Source organism: Panthera leo, chromosome E1 (genome assembly GCF_018350215.1).
Source record: "Panthera leo isolate Ple1 chromosome E1, P.leo_Ple1_pat1.1, whole genome shotgun sequence".
Lineage (NCBI taxonomy): Eukaryota > Metazoa > Chordata > Mammalia > Carnivora > Felidae > Panthera > Panthera leo.
Window position 1 is genome coordinate 49,224,119 of NC_056692.1, and position 26,179 is coordinate 49,250,297.

The 26,179-nt window shown below is 50.2% G+C and overlaps 1 protein-coding gene across 1 annotated transcript in view; it reads right to left on the reverse strand.

Annotated features, from left to right (window-relative positions):
- The window catches only part of RGS9 (regulator of G protein signaling 9), a 69,691-nt gene that overhangs the window by 17,214 nt on the left and 26,298 nt on the right, over positions 1–26,179 (reverse strand). Inside the window, exons 8-14 of the mRNA XM_042915999.1 lie at positions 25,989–26,070; positions 18,967–19,029; positions 10,190–10,219; positions 9,395–9,456; positions 7,320–7,433; positions 4,892–5,007; positions 788–875 (exon numbers count right to left, since the gene is read on the reverse strand). Of these exons, the coding sequence (XP_042771933.1) occupies positions 788–875; positions 4,892–5,007; positions 7,320–7,433; positions 9,395–9,456; positions 10,190–10,219; positions 18,967–19,029; positions 25,989–26,070 (555 nt within the window). The remainder of the gene's footprint in view (positions 1–787; positions 876–4,891; positions 5,008–7,319; positions 7,434–9,394; positions 9,457–10,189; positions 10,220–18,966; positions 19,030–25,988; positions 26,071–26,179) is intronic.

Sequence of the window (26,179 nt, forward strand, 5' to 3'; positions counted from 1 at the left end):
GCATGTGAGTACGACCCGAACGTGCTGGGCACTCAGAGCCCAAGACTGGTGTCCCCTACGTCCAGTGCTCGGGGGAGGGAGGGTGCAGATCTCAACCGCTCGGCACCCGGCAGCACCGGCTCTCTCTCTCTCTCTCTCTGTCTCTCTCTACCGGGCCATGAGAGGGAGGCCTGGCCCTCTGAGGCCCTCTGAACTGGAACCCCTGCTTCCTGGGTAACACAGAGGGTGGCTTAGGGGAAAGACAGGGCTGGAGCAGAACAGACTCACTGCTAGAACGAGCAAGTGGGACCTACAGCCATTAGGTGCAAGATTAGAGATGTACGCACATTTGTACACCCAAGCGGGGTGCACGGTCCCAGAGGCTTGGGGGATCTCCCTCTCTTCGTGGTCCTGACTTCTGCAAGATGACTGGGGAGAGGAAGTTTTCCTACACCACCTGTTGTCTCTCTCCTCTCAAACACGCACGTGCACACACCCCTCTCGGGACATCTAAGGAGGGGTTTGGTCAAAGACAAAGCACTTTGCACTATAACTCGGGGCAGCTTGCTTTAACTCCTGAGCACATCCCCCTTGGTGCAGGACGGTGACATCATGCGCCTTCCCAGACTTTCTTCCGAGGGAGCCCCAAGCCTTAGCGAGGAGATAGCTATCCACAGCACGGCAGGTGCAGTGACTAAGGCCCACACCAGGAATGTGGTCCCTCCCATTCGATCTCAACCTCAAACGCAAGGGGGTGGCCAGCAGAGGCCCCCCGGGCAGCTCTCCCAACAATCTGGCTGGTCCTCACTTGTAAATCTCCTCCGCTTTCTCCTTGACCTTGGACTGATCTCCGTACTTCAGATCTTCACAGGCTTCCCAGAATCCCAGATTCTCCCCTGCACGAGGAGGAGGGGTCCACGCAGATGAAAGCCAAGCAGGAACCAAGGCGGGCAAAGAAAAGAAGAAAGAAAGGAGATGGGTCAGCTGGGGTGGATTCGGTCCCCAGCCCAGTGAACATCTTCCTTCCCTCTGCAGAACAAACCAGGGCACCCTGTGAGGCTAGACAAAGATAGGACTGTCCCAGGCTTGCCTGTCTGGAATTTAGCTGTAGCAAACATTGCTCGAGCAAGTCGGCATCTGATTAGGCTTGTGAACATCTACTGCTACACGACAGGCTTTCTCCATAAAGGTCCCCGTTTGCTTTGCTCATGTTCAGTGACTGCACGTGACTTCTGCCTCCTTGGCGTGTACAGCCCCGCCCCCCCCTTTGATAGCCCCTCCAGCCAAAGGTGCTTCCAGAGAGGCTACACAGGCAGCGAAGCTGACAGACTCACTCTCAGGGAAGGCCTGGCCAGCGGGGGACATAACAGAGGGTCGCCCGAGCCAGACGGACTCCAGAAGGAAAAGCCAGTCTCCTCCCGAGCCTTCCCTTCCTTTCAACTTAAAACTCTCTAATCCGTCTCCGCGGCACCCACAAGGAAGGTGAATACTCTGGCGCCATCGTCCCAGGTGGTCATTTTTGCCTGAGAAAATAAAGATGATCACACCAGGGGGACAGCAAGTGCCTGTGTGTGTGCACGTGCACGCACGTGCTTATAAATCACAGCACACCGTGGTGTGGGGAAATAGACAAGAACTCCCCCTCGTCTCCTTTCATAGCATTTTCTGGAAAGCTCCCAGGTGCTTCGTAATGGAAAAAGCCGCACAATCCTAAGCTAGTTGACATCTGTCCCATAACCCTATACAGGTCCCTCCTCTTCGGCATGAACTTCAGGGTATTCTGAGGACTGAGATCACAGGCACGAATAAACAGGCCAGCGATGCTTTTAAGGGACAGCCGTCGGGGGGCGCCTGGGTGGCTCAGTCAGTTAAGCGTCCGACTTCAGCTCAGGTCACGATCTCGCGGTCCGTGAGTTCGAGCCCCGCGTCGGGCTCTGGGCTAATGGCTCAGAGCCTGGAGCCTGCTTCCGATTCTGTGTCTCCCTCTCTCTCTGCCCCTCCCCCGTTCATGCTCTGTCTCTCTCTGTCTCAAAAATAAATAAATGTTAAAAAAAAAATTTTTTTTTTAATTTAAAAAAAGGGACAGCCGTCGGTTTCACATCAGGTGCAACGCAGACCACCTCACCCAGGGCACAAGATAGCTGATTGCTTTAGGTTAAATGAGCAGTTATTCACAACAGCCAAAGGTGCGAAACAAAAATGTCCACCAGCAGGTGAATGGATACCCAGAACGTGGTCTATACCTACAATGGGATATGATTCCTCCTTAAGCCTCTTTTGTTTAATGTTTATTGAGTTTTGAGAGAGAGCGTGTGAATGGGAGATGGACGGAGAGAGAGGGAAACAGAGGAGCTGAAGCGAGCTCTGCGCTGAAAGCCGCGAGCCCCACGTGGGGCTCAGACCCACCAACCTGAGATCACGACCTGAGCTGAAGTCAGATGCTCAACTGACTGAGCCACCCAGGTGCCTGATTCAGCCTTCACAAGGAATAAAATTCTAACATGGGCTACAACAGGGATGCACCTTGAAATAAGCCAGTTCAAATGGACAAAAAAACATATAGGATTCTACTTATACGAGGTACCTAAAACAGTCACATTCACAGAGACAGAAAGTAAAATGGCGGTCGCTGGGAGCTGGGGGAAGGGAGACTGGGGAGTTAGTGTTTAACGGGGACAGAGTTTCCGTTGGGGAAGGTGAAAAAGTTCCGGAGTCGGATGGTGGAGACGGTTGAACGGCAGTGTTGGAGATACTGAACCAAACTGTACCTGTAAAGATGGTTAAAATGATACATTTCATGTCATGAATATGTTACTGCCATAAAACACTAAACGAGCACACGAAAATGTGTACATGAAGGTGCAGAGCAGCATTATTCGTGATAGCCAAAAAGTCTTAACCACCCCAAGGGCCACCAAATGACGAGTGGATAGACAAAATGCGGTATATCCACACCGTGGAGTATTATTTGGTCATGAAAAGAACTGAACCACTGCCCAACGCCATAGCAGAGATGAACCCTGAAAACACTACGCTGCGTGAAAGACAAAAGGCCACACAGTGTATAATTCCATTTATAGGAAATGTCCAGAACAGGCAGACCCATGAAGATAGAAAATAAATGAGTGGTCACCTGGGACTGGGGGAGGGGGGGCAGGGGTGGAGGAGAAAGTAATGGGGGGCAGAGGAGGAGAGAGGAATAGGGCTCGACTTTTAATGAGTAAGGGGTTTGTTTTGGAGGTGGCGAAAACGTTCTATAATTCTATAGTGTTGATGGTTGTGCGACTTTGTGAATGTACTAAAAATCACTGCTTTGTACCCTTTGAAAGGATTATGGCATGTGAATTACACGGTCTGTGTATTTATGGTATGTGAAGTCTATCTCAATTTTTTTTTAATTTTAATTAGATAAGAAAACCGATGATTCATCTTCCCTGTTTATATCTGAAGCCTTGGGAATCTCATGAGGAATCACCGGAAGTTTGTGGTGGTGTTTTTTTTTAACATTTCTTCAGTTTGCGGGGTGGGGGGGTAGAGAGAGCCCTACGGGGGTCGAACCCACGAGCTGTGAGAGTGATGTCACGACCTGATATGAAATCAGGAGGGATGCTTCACTGACTGAGCCACCCACGTACCCCATCAGAATTAACAGGGAAGTCTTTTCAACGGGGTCTCGCTGTCACTAAGTAATGGACGGGATCAGCCCGGGGGTGTGGTTTGTCGTGTTGCCACTAGATGGCAGCCTATCCTCTTATTCTCCGGTTGCTCCAGGGGCCCCAGCTAAAGGCACTTGCCTTTGCCATCATCTGTTCTGGGTTTTACCGTTATCATGGCAATTAGGCTTGATTAGAGAGGATTGTCAGGGATCCACATTATAATGTGATGCGCTACATCAGGCGGTCAAAGAGGCTAATGGCCTGTCCCCTGGGATTAGTTCAGGAGCAACCCCCTGGACAAATGGGTCCTGGGAGCCAGCAGCTGAGAAGCGACGTTCAAATGGGATGCTTTGCAGGGCTGGGGGGATTCAGTAAGCAGATGACGAATCCCATAAAAGCACACATCTCAGCCAAAGCTGGTGAAGCCAATTGAATGTTTGGCCTGATGAAACCGGTTTTAATCTGGCCTTTCGTTTTCCCAGGTGTTTCTCGGGGCAGTGTGTTTGAAAAAGTCACCAGTGCCTCCCTACTACCATGCAGGGACACCCAGAGTGTGTGTCTCTGAGACACCAGGAGTAGAAAACGGGGCCCCGCCCGTCCCACTAAAATCGGCACACTCCCAAGGCCCTGAAGGAAGGAGGGCAGGAGCTGAGACGGTTCTAGAGCTCAGCCATGTATTAGAATAATCACCTGGGGAGTTTTCAGACCTGCAGAGAACCCACCCCAAACCAAAAACAAAACAAAACAAAACAAAACAAAAGGAGCCTCTGGAGAAGGCATCCGGGCAGATGTGTTTTTAAAATCTCCCCAGTTGAACCGAAGGCACAGCCTGGGCAGAGAAGCACTGAGCTGAAGGAAAGCAGGCTGCGGGACAAAAAGAGAAAGCTTGTTTTTCCGCTTCCCTCCTGGCCAGGGCTTGGCGAGGGACTCTTGGACTCTGACGGTAGAATCAGGGTGAGGAAGTGAGAGAGCGGCCAGAGGGGACCGGGCCCTTGCACACGCGAGTAACGCTAAGGTGGACAGATTTCATTAGTAGATTCAACACCCCTCATCCCTACCCCCCACTATGGAGCCCCTTGGAAGGGATGGAAAGGACACGTCCAAGAAGAGCCTGTTGAAGAGCGCGCGGGCGCAGAGCTGTGAAAACACCTACCGAGAAAGCCCTCGAAACCTTTGCCAGACAGTCGTAACAGGTGTGTTGCTGAAAGTAAAAAATTGTAAAACAAAGAATGTGTGAAAGAAATCAAAAGACCCACCACTGAATTCTTTCTTGAGAAAGTACTGGAAGCTCTGTCGGCCCTTGGGGTCTCGGATCAGTTCACTGAAGTTGAAAGCCCATCGCTCCACCCGCATCTTGGTTGGGATTTCCACCCTGCAAAGATGATGATCTGTAAACGCACCAGACACAATGCAAGACAGGGGCCGTGCCAGGGGGTGGCCCGGCTGGGGGAGAGGGGCTTTAGCCCCGCCTAAGTTCACGAGTCCCTCCGCCCAGGGCTCAACCCGATCCTCCCCCCTCAATCCCTGCACGAACGTACAATACAAGTGATCCCTCGCTAGGAAAATGCAGCCTCGGACATGTCCCCTGGGGCTCTTATGGAGAGCAGGTGGCCCAGAGGCGAGAAGGACGCCCACATTCAACAGCCTTACAGTCCGGCAAAGGAACACGGATGCACCCTCCAAGGCTTGTGGAGACTGGCCAGCAGAGGGCCGGTCAGGCTGCCACACCGGACCAGAGAGGAAGGATTTCCAGAGCAGCACTGGTGACGCGAGCTATGGTCACTGCCACCCCTCCCCACGCCCCTTCACCACCGGCATCTGGTGGGAGGGAGTCTGTGGTTCCTCCTTTACCTGCCCTCAGGCCCCGAGCCCCAGGTAGACCCTGTGGTCACCGATGAGCCCTCTCCCAAAGCATCCTCCAACATGCAAGTCCCACGCCCCCTCCGTGTTTGGAAGGGTCTCCCAGCTCCCAGGTGGGACATCTGAGCGCAGCTGGCTGAGGCCTAACATTCCAGAAAATCAGGAAAAGAGTCGGCTTTTCTTCCCATTCCTTATGAAATTCTCCAGAACCCGGCACAGCCCCTTGGAAACAAACGCTTCCAAGTCCACGACCCCAAGAGTTCGCATTTCTAACCAGCTCCCCGCTCGTGTTGCAGCTGCCGGTCTCGGGACCAACACTGGGAGCCACACTGCTCTAGACCAGTATCACGAATCCCAGCTGTTCATGAAAACGAGTGGGAGCTTTTCAAAACCACCGGTGAGGATACGAGGGTAGCCCCGGCCAATTAAGAGGCTGCTGGGGGGTAAGGGCTGGACATTGGGCTTTCTTTACCTTTCGGTTGTCAAGCCTCCCAAGGTGATTTTAATACGGCTTTCTGATCTAGACCATTCAGAACAAGGCTTCCTGTTTTCAACAGGCACCATTGACCGGCGGAGGCTCCGGAAAACCACCCTACAAACTAGAGCCCCCAGAGTAGGAGGGAAGCCTCTCCGGAAGGTGGTTCTAGAGTCTTCGGGTCTGCGGTTGATATTGGTAAACAAGTCACCCCGAACTCCAGATGAGTGCCCCCCTTAACCCATCAGGCCCCCACAGCAGGGCCAGGAGGAGGAGGCGGAAGGATTTCCCAGCTATGTCTGCTTCCCTGGCTGGATCTGTGCTACCTGAATGTTCCTCATGCGTTAGGTGGCAATGGCCTCGGTGGTGACCTAAACTGTGGTACGCACCTGATGCTGTCTATCTTCCCCATCACCCCACCTGCCTCATCCACTCCTACAGCCCCTTCCTTCCTCCCCTCTTCCTCTACCTCTCCCTCTGACGTGACCGTTACACCTTCTCTTCTTCCTTCATTGGCCGATGCTCTCCTGCATTTCTGCCTTTGTCCCTCTGGCAAACAACAGGCTCACATAGGCCCAATCAGCAGCGACAACTGCTCAAAACTCACAAACAGAGCCACGGAGTGAGTGGTACGATTGCCAAGGCAGGTGCAGGGCCCCGCCCTCCAGGAACTTACTTGTTCTCTAATTAGACGTTGAAAAGGCAAAGCCATAGAGATGGTCGTTTTCTTTTCAAAAACAGTATCTTGTTAATATAGAGTTACCATTTGACCCGGCCATTCTACTCCTAGGTACATACCCAAGAGAAATGAAAACATACGTCCACATAAAACCCTGTACGTGCGTGTTCACAGCAGCATTACTCATAATAGCTGAAAGACCAAGATAACCCAATGTCCATCAACCGATGAATGGATAAAAAAGTGTGTATCTTTCCAGTGAATATCATCCCTGGATGGATGATATTCATCCATAAATAAGGATGTATTATACACTATACAATACAGATAAAACCTGAAAGCATTATGCTCAGTAGAAAAAAAAGCTAATCACACAAAAAGAGACCACATGTTATATGATTCCATTCACACGAAATGTCCAAAGCGGGCAACTGCGCAGAGACAGAAAATACTTTTGTGGTTGCCTAGGGCAGGAGGGGTAGGGGGGGAAGGGTTCTTATTTGGGTGATGAAAATGTTTTAAAATTAACTGTGGTGATGGTTGCACGACTCTAGGAATACAGTAGAAACTACCGAACTGCACGCTTTAATTGGGTGAATTGTATAGCATGTGAATTGTAACTCAAAAACCTATTAAAAAAAAAAAAACCACCAATGTATCAAATACATACAATTTGGCATTCAAGTCCCAGAACTGGGTGTCATCTGTTATCCAAGGATTGCTAGGGAGGCAGCCTGACATGATGGCATCATTGGACAGAAATTGCTCGCTGTATTTGACGATCCTGAAAAGCAAACGGAAAAGGATTTCCTAGAAGTTCAACACCCAAGAGACAAAATCAATACTCAGGTTGATTGACCAGCCTGCCCTCCTTCCTCTTTATCGATTTGGTTACATACTTATTACTGTCTTCTTAGAAAAACGCTCTAATAGCCCTCGGGAACGGCAGGTATTCGACGGGATCTGGTCCCGGCTCTACTTGGGAGATGAAACACTGTCTCCCCATCCAATCCCTTTGCAGCCTCTCTCCTGTACCTATTTCATTAAAATAAAGCCTCTTTATCTTTTATCGTGCATTTTCAAAATTCAAAGCCGACGCCGTGTGCCCGTGTTCGAACCAGCGTCTCGGCACCTGCTTGGAAGCATGAGGCAGCCATGGTCTCTCTGAGATTCTGCTGCCACGTCAGGTTCTACCCTTTGTCGGGATAATGCATTCATCCTCCAAAACCTGTGGGCTCACTGAGGTGTGAAGCCCAATTTTGCAAATGTGAGCGAGAACTAATTCCTTCTATGTGAGTTAGACCTTCTTAGCCAGCACATTTCCCGGTGTTCGGGCAGCCTGGAAAAGCCTGCTGTGCCTGTACCCCTTAGGCGGGGAATCGTATCCACGGTGTACATGAGACACCTGCCGTGAAGTCTGCCCACAGCCATGAGATTTTGATAGAACGGAATCCACGCCCTAGAGATACACCCGAGCATGAGGTGTAGAGTTCTGTGCGGAACTCGAGCCCCTTGCTTTCATTTCTCCCCAGACCCTCCTATTTCTCAGCAAGACCCCTACAGTGGAGCCACTCAAGGGAAGAAAAAAGAAAACCACGTCACAGGTCCAAACACAAATGACGTCATACAACGGTAACGAGGCACTAAAACAAATAAAAATTAGAAAGTGGGGGTAAAAGTATCCAGCAGCCTTCGAGTCTCCTTCAATGTTCTTTCTGCTTGGTTTCATTAGATCGGGTCTCCGGAACATCGGAGGAGATGGTTTTTACTTTGTCATGAAACAGGGATGATCATTATAACCCAAGGTGAATGTCCACTGAGTATAGGGGTCCACTCCCATCTGTGACGGAGCTGCAGTCAGAAGTCATTGGAAAATGTGGGTGAGGTCAGGGCACATTTTATCAGGCAGGTGGTATGTTTGCAAACTAGGGATTGGGGAAGGGGTAAAAAAGACATTTAAAGATTTTTCGAAGAGACTAACCCCTAACAGTACTGAAAGAAAGGCACTGGACAAAACACAACGCCTTCCATCTTGAAGAGTACCGTTACTGAAATCTTACACGGCCAAAGTAAATGATTAGTCACACTGTGCCTCCCCCTCCCCCAGAAGTAAGCCAAGTCCATTTTCATGTGTGCAGGAAAATCTTAGAGTTAGTAAGGTGGGCCTATAATGAATTCCACATTTTAAAAGGACAAGTGCTTACATTTGGGGGCCACTAAACCCTTTTGTGTCTCCTAAATAATATCCTATGAGGGACTGGATCAAGGTACCCTGAATGTTCAATAAATAAAATGTAAATTTCCAATTTATCATCATTGGATTTTAAATCAAAGATTAACAATGGACATTTGATAGTGCGTTGAATCAGTAAACATAACTCAAATATCTCTAATAAGTTCAAGTGAATAATGATAGGAACACAGGCCACTATGGAGCCCCAAGGAACAGTTCATGAACTTTCAACTCTTCCCTCTTTCTCAATCCTCACTTTAGTGGATACCAAGAAAGACGAGACTTGTATAAAAACCCCCATCCCTGATCTTGCCTAACCCAAGATGAGACCTGGACACTTACACAGACTGAGGAACCAGGAACTTAATCCTCAAGGGACTGGTTTTGTCCCTCAGAGTTCCTTAGGCTCTTATGTCAACCCATGACTGCTCAAGTTTGCCTGAAAGTGGAAAGTTCTCCTCTTGCCCACCTCTTGTTCAAACCTCAGCAAGACCAACTAATTAGGGACATACCCTCCAAGGGACACCGAAGACTTCACCGTGGACCTCATTAAGGCCTGTTGGTAATACATGATCTGGAAAAGACACAGTGGTTAGAAGACGTCCAACTTCCCCATCCTTGAGCGTCACTAACACTGGCACTGCCATGTGGCCTCCAGAACCAGGAGCCATTTATCTGTCACAGCCCCCGATTCCATCCCCTCAAGCCACCCACCTTGGTACTAACAGGACACAGGCTCACAGTAGACAGGTGACCCCAAGCTCCAAACTAGGGGCCTCTGCAGCCCATCATGCATCAGTCCGAGAAAAGGCACCAATTGAAAATGCAAAAAGTTCTAAGGAACATTAAATCGAGACATGGGGACAGATGCTTGGCTTTTCCCTCAGGTGCTCCTGGCTGACAGAGCAGGTCTAACCTCAACAGCCAACGCTTCCCAGGGCTCCGTCTTGTGCCCTGGTCATGAAATTTGCCAAAATAGGTAGTGTGCCTGTTCAGATTCTGAATGTCCCCGTAACTGTAGGAGCAGGGGCCGGGGTGGGGAGACAGACACTGTGGCATTCACTCCCACGTCCCTCAGATCTGTGCCTTCTGAGGGTGTCTCATATCCCAAGCGTCAGCACCAATCCATATAGATCTTACAAAAGAATCTTTGTCATTCTGTGCTGCCCATTAATTTGGAGACAACTGTTTGAACATTACACATGGTTTTTCATTTCATTACTGAGGGCAGAACATAAAGCCAAAGTACATACAATTTGTGAGAGGATTTAAAAACCAAACTTCCCTGGGACTGGGAAACTAATTACCTCTTTTCTGACAGCAGTGACTGTTTGTTTCTGTAAAACAAAGAGGCAAAACCATTAAACAGCTGCCAGTAAGTCATTATAGTTCAAACGCCCATTTGAAAAATAAAAATCCTTGCCCAGGAGAAAATTGTTTCACCTCTCCTTACTTAAAAGATAGAATTTCCCCATCACTGACACCTCCACCCTATTCTATACAGCCACTGGAGAATTCATTCAACTAAGGCTTTGGTGAGGGAACAGGTATGATTTACTACCATAACTTTCTTTTTTAAGTTTATTTATTTTGAGGTGGGGGAGGGGGGGAAGAGAGAGAGAGGGAGAGAGAGAGTCCCAAGCAGGCTCCACGCTATTGGCACAAAAGCCCAACATGGGGCTCGAACCCACAAACTCTGAGATCATGACCTGAGCTAAAGGCAAGAGCCAGACACCCAACCAACTGAGCCATGCAGGTGCCTGATATACTACTATAACTTTACACCGTTCTCCCAAAAGCCAAGATGAATTCAAGACTAAGTTCAGGGATTCGACCCAATCTACCATAGTGCCTACAGGGCCATCTTAAATAGAATGCAACGCAAAGACGGTGAAGCAAGTATGCGGCTTGAATGTTTCTTTCTTTTCTCACAGGAGACTGCTTTGAATGAATGGTGACCTCCATTCCTCAGGTATTCGTAACAACTTGACCGATACAAATTGGAAAAGAAACAAGCCACATGGCCAAACATAAAGTACGTAACAAAAAAACCTGACACCAGCATCCAAGGAAGGTGAGTCCCAGAGCTGAGCTGTAACGTAGAAGATCATGTCGGGCCCCATCCTCTCATTGAAGCTGCCAAAGCAAGCTCATGCCTGGGGTGAGCAGGGCATCCTCTCTCTGGATTTTTTGAGATGGAGCAGAGAAAGCCTGGCTCCCAAAAGGGACTCCGTGTATAGAGTCTTAGAAGCTCCTGGAAACTGTTACCATTCAGATCTGTCTCCTACTGAAATGCTCTACAATCTGACATGCTTCCTTAGTATCACTTTTCTGCTCGGTGCAACCCCTGGGAGCTGGGCACAGTTGATGATTCCAGTCTCAGTTTTTTGAGATTTGGTTGTGTCCAGGGGCTGCTTGGTGCTGACACCCATACTTTAAATTGATCATCTTAATTTCTTGCTGCTGTCATCCAAGCAACTTAACACAACCAGATCTTCACTGGAAACAGAATCAGAAGTCCAAGGAGGACACTATTTCCACTAGCCAGTTAGCAAAATAAGTACTGGCCCACGAGCCCATTGACAAGGAATGAAGGAAGGTCTAATCTGGAATGTCACACCCTTGTCTCTCCTTTCTAATCCATGCTGGGTTCCATTCTGCTTCATTAGATTGCTTTTATTTAATGAGCTTTCCCAGGACATCCTTTTTCCTGGGTGGGGGAGTAGGGAGAGTTATCTCAGAAAATTAAAGGTAGGTCTCTCCGTTTTGGACTCACATGCACCCTGACTTCTTCCTTCATAGCACTTACCACAACTGTAATTAAATATTTATTTGTGTGATTCTACTTCACATATGTATCACCCGCCAGGCACCATTAAGAGCAGGGTGACCATGTCTGCCTCTAACATAATTTCTGGTGCACGGTAGATGTTCACAAAAACATCAGACACGGATGCCTGGGTGGTTCAGTCTGTTGAACATCCGACTCTTGATCTTGGCTCAGGTCATGATCTCAGGGTTTGTGAGAATGAGCCCCGAGTTGGACTCTGCTGACGGCACAGGGCCTGCTTGGGATTCTCTCTCTCTCCCTCTCTCTCTCTGTCCCTCCCCTGAGTGAGTCTTTCTCTCTCTCCAAATAAATAAACTTTAAAAAAAACAATCAGAAAAATGATGGCTTCCATGTTCTTGGCGGCCCAGAAAAATGGAGATGTATTCTAAGCTTAAATTAGAATACAGTATTTTTCCACCTAACATGTTTGAGACACTCCCCAAATGGTCCCTATTTTGGTAACCACACCTATTATCTGTTCCCATTGTCTCCTAACAGGAGGCATTGTTTTAGAAGACTCTCATTTCAGGTAGAAAAGGACCCTGGGGTCAGAGTGGCTTGGCATCCAAACATGATACAGAGTCTCTTGTTAGAAGAGTGCTAAAGTAGACTAAGAATAACAGCTACTGGTCTACCAACACCCTGTGTTCAAAGCGGAAGCTGGATGTTTGCATAATAGCAACCAAGTAGCAATTCATGCAAGGCAATTTACATCTTCCTGATCCCTTACAAAGTTTAAGGGAGGCAGGTTCCATCATTCTGAGTTTCAGCTGAGGAAACTGAGGCTATGAGATGCTATAGGGCAACTTTCTCAATATCTCCTGGTCGGTAATTGGTTGAGCCGGGATTCAAACCTAGATCTTCCCTTTGCAAAGCTGAGGAGTGATCTTGGAGAACCAGAAAATAGCCTACTCTCTTCACCAGTTCCTTCTTTGCCTTCAAGCGGCAGGTGCTACACAACAGAATGACTCTGGCCGGCCATTTAAGTTAAAACCAAACAAAAAGAGAGCTAAAGCCCCCATCACAAGATGAAACAGAAAGACAGGAAACACTCTTTAATCAACACTAATGACAGTAAAACCAACTCCCAGCTACAAGATAAATAAACTCTGGGGAGCTAACACACAGCACGGGGACTATAATTAACAATACTGTAGTCTATACTTCTACGATGCCAAAGAGAGTAGATACTAAATGTTATCACCACACACTCAAAAAAACCATACTTATGTGAAGGCACAGAGGTATTAAGTAACCTCATGGTGGTCACAGTTTTGTAATTCATACCTATTTCTAAGCATCGCATCTGTATACCTTAAATTCATATACGTTATATGCCCATGAAAGCTCAAGGGGAGAAAACCACTAATGACAGTAAGGATCGCGGTCATACGAGGCCTGTGTTCAACAGCCAGAGTCATAAAAGGCCTCCTGCAAAGTGCCCCAGGCCCAAGGTCAAACTCCCTGCAAGCACGGGTCTCCTGAGCACACAGCAACAAAAACTCAATGAGCCAGATTCTCAGTCCGCCTGACGTTCTCCGTTCTCCCGGCTCCCCAAGGAGCCGTCCCTGCAAGTTCATCCTTTTCACACACACTCTCAATCTGAGCCCATTTTCTCAGTCTTCGGTGTGTTAAAAATATTTCATATTTGAATTCACTTTATTTGGTTTTAATTACCCCATTAGGGCTCCTGCCTCGGTGGTTCAGTCTGCTGTTTGTTTTCTGCTTTCAAGGACTACCCTCTGGGAATAGCACAAAACCTGGGGCTTCTCCACCTCTACCTTGGGTTTCCCACATGGATTTTACTGGTTATTTCTAGCTTTAAAAATAGCTTTCCGGGGGCGCCTGGGTGGCAGTCGGTTAAGCATCTGACTTCAGCTCAGGTCACGATCTGGTGGTTCATGAGATCGAGCCCTCCGTCGGGCTTTGCACGGACCGTGCAGGGCATGCTTGGGATTCTCTCTCCCTTTCTCTCTCTGCCGCTGTCCCACACTCTCTCTCTCTTTCTCTCAAAATAAGTAACAGCTTCCTCTTGACGGATATAAGAGTACCTTTCTCTCTCTGCCGCTGTCCCACACTCTCTCTCTCTTTCTCTCAAAATAAGTAACAGCTTCCTCTTGACGGATATAAGAGTACCTCTGTCCTGTTAAGGGTCTGTCTACATTGGGATGGTACAGGAGAGGGTTCTGAACTTTTCTAACAGACAGAGAGAGAGAGTTCGGGGAGAGGGGTAAGTCTTAGGAAATGGTATGGACTTTCAGATCAGGCCCAGGTCCAATTACAGGTTCTGTCACTCATTGGCCATATGACTTCGCATGAGTTATTTAGCACTTCAAAGCCTCTTTCCTCCCTTGTAAAAGGGGATTAAAAGGGGGGGAGGGGATTAAATGAGATAATACACACAGGTGACTGGCATATAGGAGAGGCTCAACATCCAGGGGCTCCTGACTGGGGTTCACACACTACTGCTGACAGCAGGCATGGTATGGGGTTACCCCAATCACAAGGTAAAGGACAGGGTGCCCGTCAATATCTGGGACATACTTATGCTAAAGAAGCTATCTGTTGTTTATCTGAAATTCAGATTCAGCTGAACACCCTGTATTTTTATTTGCTAAATCTCATAAACTGGTCAATATCATTATTACTTAGCCAAAGGCCATTTAAAAAAAAAAAAACAAACATTAAAGGGGCACCGGGGTGGCTCAGTCGGTTAAGCGTCTGACTTCAGCTCAGGTCATGATCTCTCAGTCTGTGAGTTCGAGCCCTGCTCTGGGCTCAGTGCTGACAGCTCGGAGCCTGGAGCCTGCTTCAGATTCTGTGTGTCCCTCTCTCTCTGCCTCTCCCTCTCTCTCTCTCTCTCTCAAAAATAAATAAAACATTAAAAAATGTTTTTAACATTAAAATGAAGTTATTAAAAATACACACACACACACACACACACACACACACACACACACACACATTTCTAAGCCACTCAAAGAAACCCACTTCCTGTTCCTGGCAACATAAGACATAAACATTTTTTTCTCCCTGTAATTCATGCACAAACCCCCTGCTTTCTCAACACTTGGCCCTCCTGGTGGGAAGTCACTTCTTTATTCCTCATCCGAGTGACACATTTGCCTACAGGAAGATACTCTGCCTCAGGAATCTTCAAATGTCATGCATTCTTGGAATTCTAACTTGTTATTTTTCTCCCATGGAGCTACCCAAATAGGGACACATCTATGGCCTGTTTACACAGCTCTGTGGCCGGCTTGCTGGCCTCAAAATCCGGGTTTTGGCTGCAGACAATTATCAGGCCATGCCCTGAAGAGACCCTGGGGCCGCTGCAGACAGGGAGGTGGAAAGGGAGGAGGAGGGGCTGGCAGGGACCCTGGGATCGGGCAGCCAGGCAGGAACACACGAAGAAACAGAGGCGAGGGTCTGGCAAGCCACAGGGTGAAACACAAGATGGGGACAACCGTGAGGAATCGGGGAACACAGGCATTAAGAGCAGGGAGAGGGTCAAAAGTCAGCAACCAGGAAGTCTGGGGACTGACGCAGTCAACGCAGAGCAGACGAGACTAGAGATGGGAGGCCAAGAAGACAAGAATCCCAGGTTGCCACCTGCCCTGCCTCGGACTTCCTGACCAGGCGCAGATTACACAATTTGCAGGGTCGGGTGAAAAATGCACACGCGGGGCCCCTTGTCCAAAGAAAGCATGAAGAATTTTAAGGGCGCCTGGCCCACCGGGAGCTGTCCGCCAACATCAGCCACCGGAGCAGTCCCCTTCCAGCCGGCGCCGGTCATGAGAAGAAAGTCGTTTGTCCCCAGTCGGTGGGAGCAAATGGGGGCTTTCTCTCACTGAGGGCTCCAGGCTGGGGGCTCTGAAGCGCAGAGTATTTAACCCTATGGAGCCACATTTCTGTGTTTCACCCCAGGGTCGAGAGGACCCATAGATTAGTCCACTCACAGCATGGCGGCAGCTACCATAATGACAGCTACTGTCTGTGCAGCGACCTCTATGTGATAGATACCATCCTAGACACTTCACGTAAGTGAGCTCACGTGATCCTCCGAGGAAGGGGCTCTTGTTACCCCCATTTTATAGGTAAGGAAACTGAGGCTTTGAGTGGCTCAAAAGCTTATCCGAGATCACATGTCCAGGGAGAGGCAGGGCTGGGATTCACCCTGATGTCAAAGCTCTCTTCAGCACGGCACACCGGTCCTCATCACGACAGGACCATCGTCACCCTGTCGGGGTCAGGGGAGGAAGGGCCAGCCCCGGGCACCCCACTGCTCACGGCCTGGCTACTGCCCGGCTGCCATGATGTCACCTCACTGAAATAAAGGGAAGATGGGGGCCGAGTGTGCCACAAGGTATGGGACCCGAGAGAAGACACGCTCTCTGGGTGCAGCCCTCGGCCCACAGCCAGTTCCCCCCAGGGCTGGGCAGCCACACCAATCAGAGGCCACCAGCCTAAGGAGGTAGGGCACCCAGAGCCCTAGACACCTGCCAACCTAACAGTTTTCTTTCTTGTGCCTGATGCTGTTCATTTCTTTTGGGTTATTTGCCTCCATTTAAGGAAAACAGGTATCTTTTCTAGAATCCACTAATTCTCAGAAATGGCCTCTCTCTCTTCAAACCAGCAACGAGAGCTCTTCTCTGAAATGAGACACCAATCTGAAAGCCCGAGGCCTCATGGAGACACTTCACGTTCTTGTGACCCTCTCCCCTCAGGGCAGATCAGCCCAGAAAAACAGGGGACGTTCAGTTAGACGGTGGGAAATGTCGCCAACAGATCCAACATGGCGCCAGCCTCCATTCCCCGCCATAGCCGGGCCTCACAACACGCTGAGGCTGGCTGAGCAGGAGAGGCCCCGCTCGCACGAGAATTACGGTTTTTTATTCTTCTGAATATTCCAGAGCAGCCAGAGTGCAGACAGGACAAAGAGAGCTGGTGGGAGAGAGAGAGAGAGAGAGAGAGAGACAAGATGAAGGGCAAACAAAGTGAAAGAGCCCCCGTGTCAGACATGCCCATGGTGAAGACAGCCCTCAGCCTCACACACCGTCTGGCTCTCTGACTCTGAGCTGAGAGTATTGCCAGCGTCTGGCTAGAAGTGGGTGGTGAATGCCAGAAGGCAGGCTCTCCTCCTGGCCCGACCGCCCGTGAGCCGAAAGATGCTTCCTCAGCGAGGAGGGGGTCTGGCCAGGCTCCTTGAAGTTACCCCCAAGGAGCACAGAGGACAGAGGACCTCGGCTCCTCTGCTGTCCTCCCAGAGCTGGAATTAAAGGCCTCCCACATCACAGACACACACACACACACACACACACACGCATGCACAGGTGAGCCAATTCCCAACAGCCCAGGGTCAGAGAACAGTGATGCACTTTCCACCCATGCCCTCCCCTCCTCCACACCACAGAGGTTTCTAGAACTGCCACTTATCCATTTAAAAAAAAAAAAAAGCACATCTTCCACCTCAGTTCAGTATTTTTCTTGATAATTCTGTTTCCATAGCAACCCAGCCTACTAGGCCTCAGCAATTATCTGTCGTCTGATGATGGGAATGTGGAAAAAGCTGTGAAGGCTGACAGTGCCGTATATGTGTCAAAGGAAGGGTCACTTTAAGTTGTTGACCAAGGGACCTAGCAATGCTCAAGGGGACACCGCTCTCTGGGAACTCAATGCCCCCTCTCCATGTGGACCCCATCCCTAACCTCTGTCTCACGCACTGGTGGTCCCCACAGCCATCTTGAGTTCCAGGTCCCTTCTTCTACCTTTCTGGCACATTCCCCCCACCTCCCAACTCAAGACTTTAGGCACCACCAAGGTTTACAGGTGACACACGAGGCTAAAATGACCCCTTGCTGCCCAAGGACATTAGAAGGAGAGCAATGAAACTGTCTAAGACGAGCTTAAGTGGGTTTCAGGCTCCATGGATCTCAACCGGGCCCATCTTGTCCCTCAGGGCACCCTGGACAATGTCTGAAGACACATGTGATTATCAGGACTGGGAGTCTGGCAGGGAAATGCACGGAGTTACTGGCACCCAGGGATGCTACTCAACATCCTACAACACGTAGGCAATCCCTCAAGGAATTATCTGGCCCCAAAGATAGTGCCGTGCTTGATGCTCGCTCTTTCAACAGCTTATGCCCTGCATTTCTTTAAATAAAAAATGGTCAGGGTGCCTGGGTGGCTCAGTCGGTTGAGCGTCCGACTTCGGCTCAGGTCACGATCTCACAGTTTGTAGGTTCGAGCCCCGTGTTGGGCTCTGTGCTGACAGCTCAGCCTGGAGCCTGCTTCGAATTCCATTTCCCTCTCTCTCTGCCCCTCCCCTGCTCATGCTCCCTGTTTCTCTCTCTCTCTCTCTCTCTCTCTCTCTCTCTCTCTCTCTCATAAATAAATAAATAAATAAATAAATAAATAAATAAATAAATAAAATTTAAAGATAGATAGATAATTGTCATAGAAAAATGGCCATCCATCATAAATGGTGGCCTATCTGGGAAAAGGGTCCTTGCAAAACTAACAGCATTAAGAGAATCTTTGCAAAGGCCCCCACCCTACTGAGTTGCTGCAAAAGAAAGAGTGACATTCTAGGTCACATGGATTAAGGTTTAAATTCAAAGTTGATTCAAGGGTTTTGAGCCTGGGGCCTCTAGTCTCCAGGGGATCTGGGACCTGGCTGAAGTTGTGTGCAAAATGTCTGTCTGGGCATCTTTGGGCAGAATGGGTTCATAACTTTCATCAGATTTTCTTTAAATTTATTTTAATGTTTATTTTTGAGAGAGAGAGAGAGAGAGAGAGAGCCAGGGAGGGGCAGAGAGAAAGGGAGGCACAGAATCTGAAGCAGGCTCCAGGCTCTGAGCTGTCAGCACACAGCCCGACGCAGGGCTCGAACCCACGAACTGTGAGATCATGACCTGAGCCGAAGTCAGACGCTTAACCGACTGAGCCACCCAGGCACCCCACTTTCATCAGATTTTCAAAGGAACTGCCTCGTAAAAGTCTGAAGACCAACCACCTAGATCCTATTTGCACTGACCTGCACTCTACATTCTCTCATCTCCCATCATGCAAGACCCATGGCCTCCCCCCTTCCCAACACTGGTATCACAAGATATCTCTTGGTAGCCTTAAAGGGGAGATATCATTGCCCCAACAGACAAAAATAGGCAATAGACATACGGACACCTTCCCAGCCTAAGAACCTGACCTTGGCCCTGCCCAAAGTATGCAGCAGAGACCTACCTGGTTTACCTGAACTTCATTCGGATTCGTCACTCGGTCCAGGCCATAGTCCAGCACATTGTTCATTCCCGGCTGAATGGAATAAAAACAACATAAGAACCACCACTGGAAAAGCCTCTACTTTATTATGATTCACTTTGGGTCTTCACCAAGCTGCCAGTTATGAGACTGAGCTAAGAAGGGCTTATGGCTTACCCCACAGGGTGCTACAAGCTATCGTAAGATGCTCTAGGTGAGCTGTTAAGCTTCATGGGTTTGTTCCACTACCACAGCATCTCCAGAACCCAACACAATAGGATGGATGGGTGGATAGGTGTATGTTTGGCGGAGGGGGGGGGGGGGTGGTGAATGGATGGATAGATTTATGGATGGATGGATGGATGGTTGGATGGATGAAAGGCAATATGGATGGATGGATGGATAGATGGATAGATGGATGGATGGATGGATGGATGGATGGATGGATGGATGGATGAATGGATGGTTGGCTGGATGGATGAATGAAAGGCAATGTGGATGGATGGATGGATGGATGGATGGATGGATGGAGAGAGGGAGAGAGGGAGGGAGGGATAAAACTCAAATTCAGTAAGAGTTCACTGGGATTTGTCCATAGGACTCTGACTCCTCTGGGAGTGCTCCTTCCCCACCCTACAGTGCAGTACTTTGAAGAGTCCAGGCTCCCGTCAGGCACATTTGGGTTCCAATCCTGGATCTGCCACTTCCTAGCTGTAAGGAAGATTTTGGAAACTATTTCTCCTCTCTACACTTGCTACCCCTCCCGAGAACTGGAGATGATCTCTCCTACCTGTCAAGTTCTTGTTGAGGATTTAGCAAGATGACATGTGAAGCTCTCACCAGACAGTAGCTATTACTGAGCAAGGGCTCGGACCCATTTTAGGATCATGTATGTAAAGGCCTGGCCCCAAACGGGCCTCAGTCTTTACCAGTTCCCTTCTCCATCAGGCAGCCAACTCTCCAGCCAATCTTGCTTGGTCTCTCCCAATTCCTTGGCCAACAAGTTGGGTCTTTCACTTCCTTCTCTGTTAGTTTGGTGCAGGCAACCATCAAATTCTCCATACGTGTGCTTAACCAGGCCTTCCACACTGATGCAGACGCCAGAGGCTGCCGAACTTTGTCCCCATCAGATTCAACCCCAAGGGGATTCGCCACATTTTTAGCTCAGAGGCATGACTGCCCAATAAAATATATGGTGCTCAGTTAAGTGTGAATGTCAGATAAACAACAAAGAATTCTGATTCGTTATTTACATAAAAATACATTCCACGTGTTTTTAATGTAAATATACAATAAGCATAAAAATTTTGCGACATAAATCATTTGCTGTTTATCTGAAATTCCAATTGAACTGGGCATCTTCTATTTCGCTTGCTAAATCTGCCAGCTTAGCTCAGCGGGCTACCACGGGGGCAGATACTGGGCACACGGACTAGGCAAGGAAGAGAAAAAAGAAAGAAGTAGAAAGTGGGTGGGGAGAGAGAGAGAGGGGAAGGGAGCGGCCATCGTTACTCTAATTGTCACACGTGGGCTTCCATCAACAAATATTTATCAGGCACTTCCCATGGCTGACATTGCGCTCAGCCCAGAGAGCCCCTGGCCAACGTGACACCTCGAGGCATCCCCAGATGGCATCTCAAGGCACTTCCAGTCTTGTGGGCGAGGCAGCCCCTTGGCAATTAGTCACACACCCCCACCCAGGGGACTGCCTTTCTCCCTCTGCTGGTTTGGAAGGCTCCCAGCCTCCACTCATTCATTCCTTTACTCGTCGGGTAGCACCAAGTGCTCATTCTCCACGGCGGTCACCACTGCTGATGCCGTTTCTGGCGCACAAGAGGGTGCTCGACGAAGATAACCCAGAGCTGACCGCCAGCTCACAGGAAACAGGGCGAAGACATCCCTGCAGTGGGCGGGCGGCCAGCAGATAAGGAGACGCGCAGATGTGCCCAGGGGCACTGCCACACGCGGGAAGCCCGCAGAGACGGTCCCCCTGCGGTGAGTGCCAGCGGGTGACGCCCAAGAACACCTCTTGGGCGTCGGCCAAAGAGGCGATTTGCTAAATGCCTCACAATTCGGGTGAGGAAAGGACCCTTGTACCCCCAAAGACTGCTCCGCGAGGAGGCGACATCCCCAGAATCAGCGTTCCAGAGCAGAGCCAGGCTGGGAGCTGACAGACACTTCTTGGTGACACGCCACACGTCCCTCCTGTGCCTTGTCCTCCTCTCCCTCATCATCTCTCTTTCCCCTAACGTATCAGTTCAGACCCTGCCGGCGCATGGAACAGAAAACAAGTAACAAAATGCCACACGGTTCCATAAACAAAATAAAGCAGGGGGAAGACAGAGAGGAGGCTGCACCAGGGGACGAGTCCTGGCTGGAACATCACTTCTACGGAGAGGTGCTCCCGGGCCCTGATCTGCCTCGAGACCCCTGCCTCTTTCGCGCTGTGCTGGCGTGCTGTATGGTACACACCCATGGTGCAAAGCTGTCCTTCTTCGTCCCCCCGCCAGACCGCGAGCCCCGTGAGGGCGGTCCTGGCTTAGAATTCAAATACCCCCATTGCCTAGGGGGCACTTGGCCCAGAGAGGGCATTTCTGATCATCTGGATCAGAGTATGTGGAGTTTTCCATTGTTTTTTATGACATAACGCTATACGTCAGACCATTTTCCCAGGTCAACAAATGGCCTTTGAAAATGCTATTTTAGTAATTTAATGATTTAATCGCAATGGTCCTTCATATGGATATAATCTTATATTTAAAGGTTTTTTGGGTTTTTGTTTTTGTTTTTTTTTTGAGAGAGAGAGAGAGCAAGAGAAGGAGAGAGAGAGAGAGAGAGAGAGAGAGAGAATATCCTAAGCAGGCTCCAGGCTCAGTGGGGAGCCCAACACAGGGCTCGATCCCACAACTGTGAGCTCACGACCTGAGCCAAAATCAAAAGCTGGATGCTTAACCGACTGAGCCGCTCAGGCGCCCCTTAAAGATTTAAATCTATTGAGGTGCCTGGGTGGCTCAGTCGGTCAAGCATCCGATTTGGGCTCAGGTCATGTTCTCGTAGTTCCTGAGTTCGAGCCCCACGTTGGTCTCTGTGCTGACAGCTCGGAGCCTGGAGCCTGCTTGGGATTCTGTCTCCCTCTCTCTCTGCCCCTCCCCCACTCGTGCTCTGTCTCTGTCTCTCAAAAGTAAATAAAACATTAAAAATTTTTTAAAAGATTTAAAGCCATTTATTTATTTAAATTTATTTTGCCATCTCGCTGTTGTTGGACATTCAGCCCAACCTTGACAGGAAACGGAAGGCAGCCACTCTCTTCTCTGGTGACCGGACAGAGTTCGCGGTTGACGTGAAGGCCATTTAGCTTGATACTCAGACAAGCGACCGCGTGATTTAAAGCACACACCACCTGCATCCCTGGACCATATCCTTCATGTATCCATGGTCCAGACGTCAGCGACCAGATCCTCGAGAGACCCAGAAGTCACAGCCGGTGCAGCAAAGACGCACGGAAAGCCCCCAGGTGACTTCTCTGAAGGAACCGTTCTCCCTCGTTCTCCCTCTGCTGCCTTACACAAGTAACTCTTGTTGGCATCCTGCCCGGATGCAGCAGGTTAAAAAGTGGGAGGGGAACATCACTTTCCTTCATCATTCTCCCCTTCTAGACCCAGTCCCCAGCACATCCATGCTGAGGTACAGGTAGCGTTTGGGCTCAGGTTGGGGGTTGGGCCGGATCCCTCAGCCACCACCTCCCATCCCACATCCCGAGGGTGGTCTTGGCCTCCGTCTGTGCTGATATCCCTGCTACAGCATCTGGCACCACATTCCCACCACCCCCTTAACCAATCGCCCCGCGCTGTGCCCCCTCGGCACTTAAGCCTTACCTCTGGAGCAGTGCTGCTAGCCTGTTACCACGATTTGGATTTTGCACCCCCCGAGCCGGGATTGGGGACCACGTGCGGGCGCACCTCCTAGAGCGGGAGCTCGTCAGACAGATGTGGATTCACATCCCAGTGCTATGCAACCTACTGACCATCTCTGAGCCTTGATCGCCGGCCCCGTCGGGATAACAGCGATGGGGAGACTCCCTATTGGGCGGCATTGTCATCAGGTAAGTGGGATCATCCTCGCCAAGGGCTTAATATGGGCAGGGGCTTGAGGACTTTTTAGCAGTTGTTTTACGCCAGAACCCACCTCAGCTGGCCCGGAGTCAGGGCCCATGAAGGTTTCACGGATCACTGAACACACAAGGGGACGGCTGGGTAACAGCAAGCCATGTCCCACGCTATGACAGTTGGTTCCAGACAGTCCACACACAGTTGGTTCTAGACTCCACGGAGCCAAAAGCTTTGTTTGCCTGGCTGGCTTTTCTCCCACTGAGGTGACAGTTTGTTTGGGTCTCCTGGAGACAGTCTGACAGTCCCTAAGCCCCTGGGCTTCGTGGGTCTGTCAGTCCAACTGCTCGATTTCTACCTAGGCTGAGACAGACTTCAAGCAGGACGCCCCTCAAACGGAACATTCCACCGGGAGGCGGGCCGTGTTTTAAGAAAGTCGGGGAGATGGGGGCGCCTGGGTGTGGCTCAGTTGGCTAAAGGTCCAACTTCGACTCAGGTCTCACGGCTTATGAGTTCGAGCCCTGCATCGGGCTCTGTGCTGATGGCTCAGAGCCTGGAGCCTGCTTCGGATTCTGTGTGTGTGTGTCTCTCTCTCTCTCTCTCTCTCTCTCTGCCCCTCGCCCCACTCACACTCTCTCTCTCTCTCTCAAAAATAAATAAACATTTTAAAAAGTTAAAAAAAAAAAGTTGGGGAGAGCAGGAGCCAGATGCTCCCCAGCCTCATCTTTGACTTCTGGTCTAGCTTTGGCTTGGGGGGCAGCACTGACGGAGACTGGATACGAGAACAGTTTTGCGTCCACGGGGTTTTACGACCGCCCCGGGTACACCAGAACATCACGGTGAACTTGGCTCCCTGGCGCTATCAAAGAGGGACTGGGTACCTTGGAACCCTGGCATCATGTTCATTGGAGCAGCAGTGATTCATGCGATGCGCTAATGACCGGGGAGGTTACAAAAAGGCCTTCAGATGCGCTAAGACATCACGGGACACTGTCGTGGGCGGCATAAGAGCAGAGGGACCGGAGAGAGAGCTCCTCTGACACTCACTAGCTGTGCAACTTTGGCAACATCCCTGAGCCTCAGCATCCTTATCAGCAGAATGGGACTAATAATACCACCTTCTACACGGGGCTGCAAAGATGAGATGAGGGAACGGATGCAGAAGGATGCTCGCACAGTGCCCAGCACACACTTATGTGCTCAGTTGGGTCTGCTGTGATTGATGACGATGATGGCGGCGGCAACAGTCACAATGGTGCCGGTGGAGGCGGAGGAAGCGGGATCAATGGTGGTGGGTTGGAGGCGGCACAGGTGATGGTAGAGGCAGTAATCACAGAGTCGCCTTGTCAAATTCAGCGACTTGTGCATCATACCGTGAGGAGCCACTCGGCCAGTTGCCTGGGGCGGGGGCTGAGAGCTTTCCCCAAGACATGGGGAGAACTCAGATCATCTGGTTTTCACTCTGTTCCCTGCAGGCCTCGTGGTTGCGAGGACAGAGGGGAGGAGAGAGACCCGGGGCGGATCCTGTGCACAGCCCGTCGATGTCACGTCGCAAGAGATGCAGTCACCCAGCTATTTCCCCACCACGGAGTCTCTGCATGTACCACGGAAGCCATTCTCCACCGTGCAAGGAGCAGGGTCCCCTCCATCACGAGTGCCACGGGCACCAGGACATCTTGCCAGATGAGTGGCTTACCCGCCATTTGCCCTTATCCTCACCAAGGCTCCCCGGTTAGGAACAGATGACAGGAGGCAGGCTGAACAAAGATGTCACTCCTGAGCTACGAAGGGGAAGGGTGGGGAAGGCGTGCTTGGCTGTCTCTCCAGGACCCTGTCATCCCAGTCGGCACTCCTTCACCCAGGGGACCTGTGTCGGGCGTCAGCTAACTGGTTTGTCTAGGGGAAGGAAGCCTGAAACAAAGCAAAGCCCAACAAGCTTCTTGGGGATCAACCCCAGGACCTTGACCTCAGCAGCGAGGCATGCAAATCGATGCCCCCACAGATGGCACACCGCATGCGATATCTGGTTCTGAATGTAGAAAGAAAATGGCCCAAATGGCCCAAATCTGATGAGCTCCAAGTTCAAAACCCCAGAAGCTTTGGCACCATGACCGACCCAGCTCACGTGCTGGTTCTGAGAATTCGGCCACCTGGCGGGCAGGAAAAGTGGAGGAAGAAGAGGAATGACATTTGCGTTCGCTTTTCAGAATCCCTGTAGCGACCTGTGGGCAGCACCTGGGTCTGACACTGGAGTAAACTGAGGCAGCAGAGTTAACCCCAGTGGGTGACCGGGACAGCACGCTTCTCTGCCGGGGGGCGGGACTACCACTTCCCGGGTAACCAGCGGTAACAAGTGACGTCACTTATACGCAGCTTGTCTCTCTGGGCCACTTAAAGTCCCCGAGCTCTGAGCAGGGAGGCACAGCACACACTCCTTCCCTCTAGCCCCCTCCTGCCTCGGCTGCTGGGGAAGGATCTAGAAAAGCAAATGGAGAGGAAGCAAGAGACACAAGGCATGGCTTCCAGTTCCCTGCAGCATTTTACATGGAGCCTGGGTTCTAGTTTTTTCTTCCCATGCTCCTTTTCCAAGGTATCATGGCGCACACACACACACACACACACACACACACACACACAATTCCACCTCTTATAAAAGGCAAGCTCATTCAGGTTCCTCCCACGGCTGCCTTCACTTAGACCCAACACCAACAGACCAACAGATGAGCCACAAGCTCATTCCTTCCGAGCCGTCTCTTTCCTCTTCCACCGAGAGGCACCTGGATGTTAACCCAACACTGAGCCACCACTCTTGCTGATTCAGTTCCAGCCCCAGAGGGAGATGAGCCAGCAAAAGGGACGGTGAGGACAGGGTGACAGATGGGTGGGACCAGGAAGGATAATACTCACAGGGCATCGGTGGACCAGCCAGTACGCCTTCTCCTGGCAATCCAACGCATACCTGTCTGCTTTATTCCTTTCCTTCCCAGTCCTGAAAAACCAAAAGCCGCATCAAGGCCAGTGAGACTTTGCTCTGTTTGCTCAGTGATGCAGCCCATCCCCAAAGCCCAGACCACTCCCCCCGCCTCTCCAAGTCATCG